Source organism: Natator depressus, chromosome 20, assembly GCF_965152275.1.
Source record: "Natator depressus isolate rNatDep1 chromosome 20, rNatDep2.hap1, whole genome shotgun sequence".
Lineage (NCBI taxonomy): Eukaryota > Metazoa > Chordata > Testudines > Cheloniidae > Natator > Natator depressus.
Window position 1 is genome coordinate 26,411,123 of NC_134253.1, and position 12,209 is coordinate 26,423,331.

Consider the following 12,209-nt stretch of genomic DNA (forward strand, 5'->3'; position numbering starts at 1 on the left):
AGCTCCTTGCCAGCAGGGTGGGCGGATGTGTGGGTGGCTGTGAAAGTCCTTTGCTCTGTTTGGAATGATTCATGGCCCAATTCCAAACTCAAGAGAAGTTGGTCTCTGGGAGATGGGGGAAGAATCACTGAACTGGCAGGAATGTGAAAACTCCCAGAGGCTCTTTCAGAGCCCGAGGCCCTTCTGTCACTTGCTAGCACTAGTGCTTAGCTACACATCTGCTCCTCTAATCCAGCCTTTGGCACGACTCTAGCCTGTCTTTTTGTATTGGGAACGTGGTTCTGAAGAGCATGAATGAACGTATGAACCTGAATTAGTGGGCTTGAGCCTTTACAATATACCTGCCTAGCTTATTGTTCCTTATTTCTATTATTGTATCTAGGGGCGGCCCCCTTCCCCCCCCCCCCCCATGGAGCAGGACCCTGCTGTACAAACACAGAACCAAAGGGGGGGCCCTTTCCCCCAAAAGCGGATGCTCTCAGCATAAGACGAGCCATCAGGTGAGGATAGCGAGGGGTGTACAAGGAAACACTGAGCCGTTGCTGGTCAGCATGACAGGCAGTGCTCTCAACGCACCAGCACAAGACTGATTTATTTTTTTGTCTTCATGCCTACAAACAAAAGCCAGCTCTTAAGGAGGGCTGTGAGGGAGGCCAATGACCTAGTCTGAGGTCGTTCTGCGAGAGCCCGTCCTGCGTAGGAGGGATGGTATGGAAGAAAGCATAAAGGAATTTATTTGCTGCTTGTTCCAGCCTGTCAGTGAACTGTCCCTCTGGCCAGGATGGGCATGTGGGTTGGTGGGGTTTAAGTCCGAGTTACTTTGGTCTCCATCGCTTAAATTATGCACCCCTTCAGTGCAGGAAGGGATGAATAACCCTGTATTCAACTGCTACACCGTGGAGGCCGGGGAGAAAAGAAAGAACATTGCTGTCTTAGCCAAACTGCAATACACGTGGTTCTAACATCCTGCCTCTGCTGAGACTTGGCCTCTGCTGGTCTTGCTGATGAACCATGAGCAGTTGCTGTCGGACAGTCCAGCTGCAGGTGGAGCTGCTGACAGCCAAGATCTGAGGAACGAGTGGCTGCTAATAGATAATGTCCTTCGTCCGAAGCTCGGTGGGAGTTCTGAGAGCTGAGACATTTACGCTTCTCTTGCTCGGACTGAACTTTCCTGCTACTGTGTATAATAGTTGGATTCACATCTCAGCAGAGCTTCATTGTGGGCAAATTAATAAAATCCACCACCTCTTAATGTCAAGTATCAGGGGGGAGTCGTGTTAGTCTGTATCCACAAAAACAACAAGGAGTCTGGCGGCACCTTAAAGACTAACAGATTTATTTGGGCATAAGCCTTTGTGGGTAAAAAACCCACTTCTTCAGATGCAATTTAATGGTGAAGCTATAATCCAGTGCATGACCCTCTCTCTGGGGCTGCTGTAGAATCTCTACTCCTCTCCCTGTAGGTTAAGAGCAGGGCTCACTAGAAACATCTGCTGGCTTAGTTTACCTAACATGTATTTTCCCAGTGATTTTCCGTAAGCGCTCCCACCCATCTACAGTGCTTGAAACCCTGACCCTAGAAATGGTAGCTGCACCTTAACAGCTGATCTCTGGTTGCACTAACTCACTGAGTCAGAACAAAGTGTCTTGTCTCATTCGGTCTGTGGGCCCAAGTGGTCGTTTGCACTGCTATAGTCTCTCTATTGTCAATATGGTAACGGACTGGGGCAGGCCGGGTATAAACTCCTTTCTACTTTCTCCGAGAAACTGCAGAACTGGAATTAATTTGCAAACTGGACACCATCAAATTAGGCCTGAATAAAGACTGGGAGTGGATGGGTCACTACAAAAAGTAATTTTCCCCCTGCTGCTACTCACACCTTTTTGTCAACGGTTGGAAATGGGCTACCTTGATTGCATTGGCCTCGTTAGCATTACAGAAGTAATTCGCCCCTTGTCTACTGTGGAGACTAGGCCACTTCCACCTTAACGGAATTGGCTCATTAGCACTGACCCCCCACCTGGTAAGGCAACGCCCATCTTTTCATGTGCTAGAATATATCTGCTGCTCACTGTATTTTTCACTCCGTGCACCCGATGCAGCGAGCTGTAGCCCCCGAAAGCTTATGCCCCAATAAATGCGTTCGTCTCTAAGGTGCCACGAGGTCTCCTCGCTGTTTTATCTCATGGCTGCGTGCCTCGGTGTTCCCGCCTGTAAAATGGGGACCCGGGACTGCCCGCTGCGGATGGGTTTGCTGACCGCCGAGGTTTGTAAAGTGCTGGGGGGGGCCTTTCCTAAGGGACTGGGCATGAGTCTGCAGCGGGGCGCCCCGGGCCCTGTGCGCCGCGCTCACCGGAGCGGGGATTGCAAGGGGCACCGGCCCGGCCCGCCCCCCCCGCCGCGCAAAGGGCCCCCGGGGCCCCGCTCCCGCCAGGGGCCCCGCCCGGCGGCCATCCAGCGGCGCCGCCCCCTCCAGCTGTGGCCGGGGGCGGGGCCGGCTGCGGCCGCCAATGAGCATCGGCCCCGCGCCTCTTGTGGGCGGGGCGCGCCCGTTGCTCCCGCCCCGCCCGGCCCGGGCCGCTGGGGCGGGCGCCGCCAATGGGAAGGCCGGACGTGGGAGCGGCCAATGGGAGCGGGCGGCTCATGGGCCCAATGGGAGGCGGCCTCACAGCGGGGCTGAGCTGAGCTGAGCTGAAGGCGCTGGCGCGGCGGCCGGGCTCGGGCCGCCTGGGGCGGGGAGCGCGAGCCGGAGCGGGGGTAGGTGGGGGGATGGGAAGGGGGCGGTGGGCAGGAGGGCGAGGGCCCTGGCAAGAGGGGGGATGGGGTGTGGGGAGGTGGCAGGGGGAGGTGAGGTGAGGTGGGGGTCAGGGGGTGTGGGCAGGAGGGGGCTGGGCGGGGGCAGGGGCTGGCTCTGGGAAGAGGGGGGATGGGGTGTGGGGAGGTGGCAGTGGGGTGGGGGGCAGGAGGAGGCTGGCCCTGGGAAGGGGGGGATGGGGTGTGGGGAGGTGGCAGGGGGAGGTGAGGTGAGGTGGGGTGGGGGTCAGGGGGTGTGGGCAGGAGGGGGCTGGGCAGGGGCTGGCTCTGGGAAGAGGGGGGATGGGGTGTGGGGAGGTGGCAGGGGGAGGTGAGGTGAGGTGAGGTGGGGGTCAGGGGGTGTGGGCAGGAGGGGGCTGGGCGGGGGCAGGGGCTGGCTCTGGGAAGAGGGGGGATGGGGTGTGGGGAGGTGGGTAACGGGTGGGGGTGTGGGGAGGTGGCAGTGGGGTGGGGGGCAGGAGGAGGCTGGCCCTGGGAAGGGGGGGATGGGGTGTGGGGAGGTGGCAGGGGGAGGTGGGGTGTGGGCAGGAGGGGGCTGGGTGGGGGCAGGGGCTGGCTCTGGGAAGAGGGGCTGTCTGTAGGGAAGTTGGGGGGACATGGGGAGGTGGGTAGGGAGTGGGGGGGCAGTGGGATGTGGGGGAGGTTGGCTCCCCCTGGGAAGAGGGGGGATGGGGTGTGGGGAGGTGGGTAACGGGTGGGGGTGTGGGGAGGTGGCAGTGGGGTGGGGGGCAGGAGGAGGCTGGCCCTGGGAAGAGGGGGGATGGGGTGTGGGGAGGTGGCAGGAGGGGGCTGGGTGGGGGCAGGGGCTGGCTCTGGGAAGAGGGGCTGTCTGTAGGGAAGTTGGGGGGACATGGGGAGGTGGGTAGGGAGTGGGGGGGGCTGGCTGGCCCTGGGAAGAGGGGGGATGGGGTGTGGGGAGGTGGCAGTGGGAGGTGGGGTGGGGGGCAGGAGGGGGCTGGCCCTGGGAAGAGGGGCTGTCTGTAGGGAAGGGGGAGGGTATGGGGACGGCAGGGATCTGTGGGAGGACTGGGGTGGCGGGAAGTGGGGGAGGATGCTGGGTCGGGGTCAGAGAGGAAGGGCTGATCGGGAGGAAGTGGCAGGAGGGGTACAGGCAGGGGGGCCAGGAGGTGGATGAGGGGTGTCAGGGAGTCGGGGGAAGCGGGCGTAGGTGGCTCTGCTGCTGGAAAGCGTGGGGGAGTGATGGAGATGGGAACGCCTCGTCTATCTCCTTCCTCTGTCAAGTCTAACCCCTCTGGCCCTGGCGAGGCTATCCGCTGCTCTGGGACGGGAGAGGGGCCAGGAGGCTGTGGCGCAGAAGCTGGGAGAAGGGGTGTCCGGCATGAGGAGGAGTCAGGCTGGCTGCAGCAGAAATGGGGTGTTGTGGGGGCAGTGGGGTGTCAGTTGCAGGAAGATGCCAGCTCCCCTCCTGTGCTAGTGGGGAGGGGCACAAGAAATGTGAACCTCCGACAGCTGACTTGCTTGTTGAATGCAAAACAGCTGCCCTCCCCAGGGGCCAGGGCGCTGCCAGCATGCCCTCTGACGCCACCTTTCCCATGGACTTCTTTGAGTTGGGGTGCTCTCTGTCTGACCGTGGGCCCCCCTGCTCCACCCTTCCTGGAGGTGCAGGATTCTCTTGATATCCTGGCTGGTGTGCGTCTTCCCTTTAATTTTTCCTGGGTGAAGCTCTTGGGTTGTGGGAGCATGTGGCTCATCTTGGATCTGTTTTTATTCTTTCCTTAGCCGAGCAGAGAACATGAGCAGCAGTTTCAAATGGTTCCTTGCCCTGAAGCCCTTGTGGGCTTAACCTTTGGGGGGGCTCCTCTAATTTCCAAGGCAAGGGAGAGTACAGAAGGCTGATCCTCTAGGCCTCGTAGTGGGTCCTTGCCTAAGGGAGTAGATAGTCTCCAGGGTAGACTCAGGTGAGACTAGCTGGTCCCAATGGCCCCTTCTGGGGTGAGAATCAATTGAGCTGACTTGACAGGCAAGAGCAAAATAGACCAGATTCACTGGTTCAAAGCCTGGAAGGGACCATTCCCTCTCTCTGGTCTAACCTCCTGCAGAACATGGGCCATGGTACTTCCCCAGATTAATTCCTCGTTTGAACTAGAGCAAAAATCCAATTTTGATTTTAAAATTGCCCATGATGGAGAACCCACCCCAGGCCTTAGTAAGTTGTTCCCATGGCTAATGACCTCCATGGTTAAAACTTTGCCCCTTGTTTCCAGTCTAAATCTATCTAGTTTCAACTTCCAGCCATGGGCTCTTGTAACCTCCGCCGGGAAGAGCCAAAGGGACTTTGTGGTTATTCGGTGTAGGCAATTGTATGTCCAGGAGGTTCCAAGTGTATTAATATAAAGATTAAAGTGTAAGCGCTGGGGGCCGGAACCTCAGCGGGTGTCAGTGGGCCTAGCTTCACTGAAGACAGTGGAGTGGCTGTGTCTATTTACACAAGGTGAGGCTTTGGCCCTCCTTTGGCAGGGTGGTGCTGCAGAGGTGAGTCTCTTAGGGGTGCTTAGGTCGAAGCCAGAGTGAAGGTTTGGTGAATAGAGGATCGCCTACCTGCCCCAACTGCGTTTGTTTGGCTTCAACTGGTTTTAACCAATTGATTAAATCGGTGCAAAAGGCTGAATGGACACTGTTCTGTTGGTTTAAGCTGGGTTCATTTTGATTTATCTTAAGTCCATCAGGAATCCGTTTAACTCAAGCCCAGATGAGCCACTCTTAAACCAAAATAAGAATGTCCACACTGGTAGGCACTGGCTTAACTAAATTGGTTTCAAAAACAGTTTAAGGTAAACCAGTGCAATTTGTGTGTGTAGACAAAGTCTAGGTTCCTGAAGGGGTGTTGCTATGAAGAAGGGAAGTGCCTCCCCTTTGGCTTTGGTGGTCTGCTCTTTAGTTTGTGTCCAGTTCTTCTCCCCTGAGCCTTGAGTTTATGGTTGCTTAAGATTTGTCTGCACTGGAGACATGCCCAGTTGCAGCCATTGGTGTAGATTTACCACTGCAGATCTCTAGCGTAGATGGGCAAAGCCGCCGTAAGCCATGATTTGCAGCCATGCAGCTGTACCCCAGTTGCAAGCAGGGGGGGACTCACCACATTGCAAAGTGTGGTGAACAGCAGTTTTGCCTGTCTGCCCTAGGGGCTTTCTCTGGTGACAGGTCCCCAGGCCTTCATGTGGGTGAAAATAAACCACAGACATTGAGGATGTGTGCTTCTCACATCTTGCCAGCTTTGCTCTTGCCCTAAGGTCCGGAGGCCTGAATCAACAGGATTCCTGCTCTCCAGGAACAGCAAACATTTTGGAGCATTTGTCCCTGTTACAAGGGACAGGAGAGAGGTCACCGGTGAAAATGGGGGAAGCCAAAGGAAAACATTTAGGGCAGTGGCTGTCAATTGCTTCCATTCTGAGACCCCTCCACACTTCTATTTAGCAATATGGGAGGGGCAGTGTGGTCACAACCCTGGGGCACCCCCAGGGTCCTTAAATCAAGAACCCCCAACTTTGCAGACCAGTTTGGGTTTCCCCAGTTCCTGTGCCTCCATACTGTTATGGAACTTAATGAATACGAAACAAACCCCAGACTCCTGTAATTGTCAACGTTTTTCCTGTGTTTTGCTTTGTCAAACTGTTGACGTTGCAACTTGAAAGCTGGAAAAACCCTTTGAGCTCTTCCCCAGAATAATGTACTGCTGAAAACCACCATCTCCGTTGCTGCCAGCGGGTAGCCTGCCTGCAGGGCTGATAAAGGTTCTCATTTTTCAAAGGTGCAGTGCACATGCCCTGTTGGCTTCTGTGGGAGCATGGGGTGCTGGTGCCGAGTGCCCGCAGCTCCTTAGAGTTGGAGGCATTGAGCCCTCCTGCCAACTGAATGCAGGGGCAAAGCCAACACGAGGGAAGCAAATCTTCACATTGCCTGGTTTATAGAAATGAGGAAGCAAGGCTTTTTGAGAGGAGGAACAGCTGTCTGTTTTGGATTCCATTCTGGTCATTGGCAGGGGTGGGGAACTGTGCCACGGTTTAGCGTGAGGATGTCTGAGGGATCCTGTTACGCACTGAGGTTTGAGAGGCTTTGTCCTCTGAGCAGCAGGACAGAATCCAAAGGAACCCGTCTTTCCTCCACTAGGTCCCCCGTCTGGAACCGGGTATGGATGAGGAATCCCTAGAAAACTGCTTCTCACTGTCGTTTTATCCTCTCTTCTCCCCCTTTCCTCTTCCCCAGCAAGAGTAAATCAAACCCGGCAGCCCACGCTCCAGAAAGTGACACTGGTCTATGCTGTGCCGCGTTCCTCTGCTGAGTCAATAGGAGGAACATGACCTGGCAATAATTTAACCTTCCTGCTCCCTGGAGTAACCAGCCATGCAGTAGCAGCTGTGCCGTGGGGGGAAGGAGGGGGACGGACATATCTGATGAGCTCCCCCAGGAGTGAGGGGTGGCTTGAGATAAGCCTACTCACTCAAGCACAACACCCACCCTCCCCCCACAATCTAGCTCCTGCGGCAAGCCACTGAAATGCACAGAGCACTCACAGGGAGCAGACACCTAGCAAGGTCTCTGGTGTATTTGCTTAAAAACCTAAACAGCTGCATTTTCTTCAGCTGTTTTGCTGACAGCCGCCTCCTCCCCCAAACAGAAAAGGATCAGCCAGGCTTTATCCTGGGAACCGGTACTGCGCGGGGCTGTTTGGCCTTCCGGAGTGGCTTAATCCACTCTGGAATGGGGGTGTGTGTTTTACTGTGTGGCTCTGTCTGCTCCCATCTTCAGCACAGGGCGTGTGCGTGCGGATGTCTAGTTTCTGCACATCCAGGCCCTATTGTGGCTCCATGGCGGCATGGCACATGCAGTCTCTGTTGTCACTGGGACTAGCCCATTTTTCTGAGCTCCCCAGGCGTGTCTGAGGTCAAAGTGAGCCCTGCACTTATATCCTGTTCTGTGGTCGCACGTGCTTAATGCTCATTGTGGTATCGCCTGCCAGAGATGCAAAACTACAGACCCAAGAGGTTCGCCTTTCTCCCCCTCCTGAGTTACTCTGGAGACGAGCCCCATAAATCTTGCGGCAAGCTGCTGTTGCACTGGGTGTCTGTGTGATCCGTTGTGTCTCTGGGGAGCAGGATTTTTATCTCTGCAGTTCTTCAGTCTGCTTATCGGCTGCATGGTAGGCAGGACCTCCTCTGTCCCCTCCGGCCCTGTGGTGTTGGCTCTGGTGGGGAATGAATACAGGGGAATGGTAGGATACTGCCTTTCCTATGTGGGAGTTCCCCACTGAACGATGTGTCTAGAGCTGGCAGAGGAAGCCAATAGCTGTATGCTAAGATCGGTCTTTAGTCAGCAAAAGGCACCTGGTGCATGTTTGGCTGAGTATCGAGGCCAAGGCCTGCCTGGTTACAAAGACACAGCTCCCACTGCCTTCTCTAGGGGAAGCACCCGTGTAACTGTGGGCAGAACTGGGCCCTGGCTTAGAGTGTTGTCTCCTGATTAGAACAGGAGAGAAGGGAGTTGGGACTCCTGGGTTCTCCCCAACTCTGGGAGGGGACTGGGATCTAGTGGGTTAGAATGGGGGGTGGGGCTGGGAGCCAGGATTCCTGGGTTCTGTTCCCATTTCTGTCACTGACTTGCTGCACCCCCTTATCTAAGTCCTTCCCTCTCTTGGCTCAGTCGAGAAATGTCTTTGGTCTGTATCTTACGCCGGGTCACGTGGTGTGTTCTGCTGGGCAAAGTGCTGTTAGACTTGGATCCAGCTGTGTTTTGTCTGCTGGGGTTGGGGGGGGCCCTACCTGTGAGGCTGATGGATCCTTTGTTGTGTGAGCAGAGCGGTGGACCCTGGCCCACTGTCTCATCACCCACGAGAGAGAGAGAGCCCCACCAGAGAGTGAGGGGCAGGTGGGGGGCAGGGGGAGGACATCTTTGCTTTTAGGGTTCCGGACGCTGACCCCTTGCTTCCCCCAGTCGTTTAGGTGGGGTGCGGCAAGCTCAGCTATTGCAGAGTAATTGGGTGGTGGAGCGAGGGCCAGAGTATGTCCCTGTTGTAAGGCTTATGGGAGGGTGACTGGGCTTTGGGGGGCTGGTGTTCCTCCACCCTGGGGGAGGGAGTGTCGTAGGGACCCCATCACTCAGAGGCAAATGTTGGGAGCTGGCCCAGGGCATTTGTGGTTCTGTGTTGAAGCTTCACTCCTCACTGGATGGCTGGCTAGTTCCTCTTTCTTCTCCCTGCTGGACTTGCTGCCTTTCTGGGGCCCTCCTAGGACCCCTCCCCTACTGAATGCAGCCATGGCAGGCTTCTTCCAGCTGGCTGGTCCCTGACTGACCCAGAAGGAATCTGGGACACAAGCACCCGCAGCCACATGTCTCACCAGTGAGCTGGAGCAGCAATGTTCCTTTGATGTCGTCAGGCCCAGGGACACTTGCAACACTGCCCTGAGTCCTACCAGAGATCGCCCCACCCTTTTCTTACAAACGCTTCCCTCTCTCCTTTCAGGCATCGGCGAGATGTCTCTGTGCCAGTGCGCGGTGAAGCACAGTGAGTCAGACGTGGAGGGCTGCTGCTTCTCGGTGGGCGGGGGCCTGAAGGTGTACCTGCACTGGAATGGCGAGGAGGAGGAGCGGTGCCAGACCTACACGCAGGGGGTGCTGAGCGCAGAGGAGATCTGCATCAACATTGCCCAGAAAATCGGTGAGCGCTGGCAGCCTGGAGTGTCCCTGGGCTACTGCCTCTCCAGACAAGCCTACGTGAGCCTGCCCCAAAGGCAGGGCTCTGAGCAGTCGCTTGGGCTTAACGCTGCTGGGTCTGCCAGGGAGGGTCACCGCCCAGCGCTGCATTGGGGTGGGAGGTCATGTGGGCTGATTCCTCGCTTCAGACTCAAAGACGAAGGATTCCTCTGCTTCCCTATGATGCTGGCAGCCCGCTGGGCCAGCTGGCAGCGCAGGTGTTACGGCAGAGCCAGTGTCGTTATAACGTTTTCCTCCTGCCCTCCCTGTCTGTTGCTGCCCCGTGGGGTACGATCCAAAGCTGGTTCTTTCCTTTAGCTTCAAGGGGCGGTTGGGGCCAGTGTCCTCCTGAGATACCAAGAACTGTGAACTCGTGTGACCCTGGGTTGCTAGTGTGCAGCCACTCCGCAAGCCACCCTCTGCCCTGTCTATGAAGGCAGCCGCGTGGCCAGCCCGGCCCTGGCACCCTCTACATGTGCCCACTGCGCGTGCAAGGAACCTTGTCCTCTGTGTCACCCTGAGCTCTCGCTGGCCAGTGCTGTCTGCGATGATGTTGCTCTGTCCCCTGGGGATTATGAATCACGTCATTAGGACGATACCAGCAATGGGCTGCTGCTGTAGAGCTGAAAGGGCTGTTACTCCATCCCCTGATCACCTCCCCGCTCTGAGCCAACCAGTCCCTGACCAGAGGCAAAAGGCTCTAATTCCTACCTTCCCCTGTCATCACCGAATCTCCCTGGCTATGTGTTGAGAGTTCACATTGCCCGTAGAAGCTCTGTGTCCATTAGAGCTGTAGCTCTTACTAATCAGGACCATGGGCTCTAGCCTCCTGTGTCTCTGGCATTCCTAGGCATTGGGATGAATCTCCCTCTTCCCCTGTGCTCTGGCTGTCACGCCTTTACTGGAAGGCTGAGGTACGGAGCATGACTAGCTCGAGTGTGGTGACATGGCCTCTGACTCGTTGGCATCCTCGCATGATAAACACTCTGCCGCTCTCCGGGGACTTTCCTTGGTGAGCCGCAGGAGCCGTAGATGTCATTGGAGCCTGGTTCTTAGGCCCCGTCAGAGCCGAGCTGCCAGGGCTGCCCTGACTGTCTGTGCAGGGGTATTTCCCTGTCCGCTGGGAGCAGGAAGGAGCGGTTGAAGTGCCTGTTAACCCCAAGTTTGCTGCAAACCCCCTTTCCTCCTGTGTGAGGCCAGCTGACAAACCAGGCTGAGGTAACATCTCCCATCGTGGTGTTTTCTGCTTGGTGAAGTTTAAAAAAACCCCAACCCCAACCACACAAAACCCGTCATGCTGCTGAGGGGCTTGTCAGGCCAACTGGCTGCCTCTAAGCAACCAGACTGGGGTGTGACGATGTCTCTGGAGGATGCAGTGTGGCCTAGTGCAGAGAGCACTGGACTGGGACTCAGGAGACCTGGATTCTAATCTTGGTTCCACCACTGGCCCGCTGCTGGGTGACCTTGGGCAAGTCACTGTCCCTCCGTGTGTCTGTTTCCCCATCTGCAAAACAGAGTTAATGATACTGACCTGCTTTGTAAAGCCCTTAGAGATCTGCTGCCAAAGTGCTATTTAAAAGCTAGCTATGAGGATTATTGTTAAAAGCAGGCTAGTTTTAATAAGTACCTTTAAATTCATGAGCTGTCGCGTGATATCTGCATGGCTCAGAAAAAGCTAATTCCGTTCTCGCACTGTGGGACTTGGGCCTAGATCTTGAGTCTCAGAGCACAGGCACTACGCCTGCGGCTGGCGCTCAGCGAAGGAGTCTGTTACCAGTAAAACCCTGTAACGGGGAGGAGAGCACTGGGAACAGCTTTCAGGACAAGACAATGAGAGAAGCAGCTTTGCAGCAGCTATAAAACTGTGCAGTTTAAAGCAGGGGCAGAGGGGAAATGAGCCCCTGCCATCACACAGGAATTCTCTTGTCTCCTGCAGGGATCACGCCGCTCTGCTACAGCCTCTTCGCGCTCTGTGATGTGCAGACCAGAGTCTGGCTCCCTCCCAACCATGTGTTTGAAATCAGCAAAGACACCAACCTGAATCTGTTCTTCCGCATGAGGTGAGAATTGCTCCCTGGGGGTCACAGGTGGCTCCCCACACACTCTCTGCTTTTGCCAGCTGCAGTTCCGGGGTGAGGGGCCCCTTGGCCAGATGCTATGGGGTAATGTGCCAGGCATTTGAATAGGAAAGCTCATGCTGGGGAGAGGCATCCCTTGGTGGTTTGCCTGGTTACCTGGGAAGGGAGGCAACAGAAGCAATTAAGAAACCTGGATGAAGGTTGGCGTCCAGTCAAATAGCGACCGGGCAGCATCTCTGGGGAAGTGAGAGGCTGTGCACGCCTTTCTGGGTCTCATTTGGGCCGACTGCATGGCTGAGAGCTGGACGGTGCAGTGGAAATCTGTTCACAGGGTTCTTTGTGCCCCTCAATCCCAACCCACATCCCCTGCTGTTCCAGTCTGTGCTCCCCACAGTCAGCTCTGCTTCTGCTGTTCCAGACTTGGGCTTCTCCTGAGCAGAATCTACCAGTCATGTTATTACATGGTGCTGGCGATGTGGACAAAGGCCCAAAGGGAAATAGGCTAAGACCCACCGAACTCATTCTACCTGTGACTGGGGGGCAGCTTGTTGATCTAGGTCTCCAGGTATGAAGAGAGTAGTGTGTGGGCTCTGCTTATTGGTATCCTCTTG

The 12,209-nt window shown here is 56.1% G+C and overlaps 1 protein-coding gene across 1 annotated transcript in view; it reads left to right on the top strand.

Annotated features, from left to right (window-relative positions):
• Positions 1 to 2,689: 2,689 nt before the first annotated feature.
• Positions 2,690 to 12,209, top strand: part of TYK2 (tyrosine kinase 2) — a 32,145-nt gene continuing 22,625 nt past the window's right edge. The window contains exons 1-3 of the mRNA XM_074934758.1: positions 2,690 to 2,758; positions 9,291 to 9,485; positions 11,457 to 11,580. Coding sequence (XP_074790859.1) covers positions 9,302 to 9,485; positions 11,457 to 11,580 — 308 coding nt within the window. The 5' untranslated portion in view covers positions 2,690 to 2,758; positions 9,291 to 9,301. The remainder of the gene's footprint in view (positions 2,759 to 9,290; positions 9,486 to 11,456; positions 11,581 to 12,209) is intronic.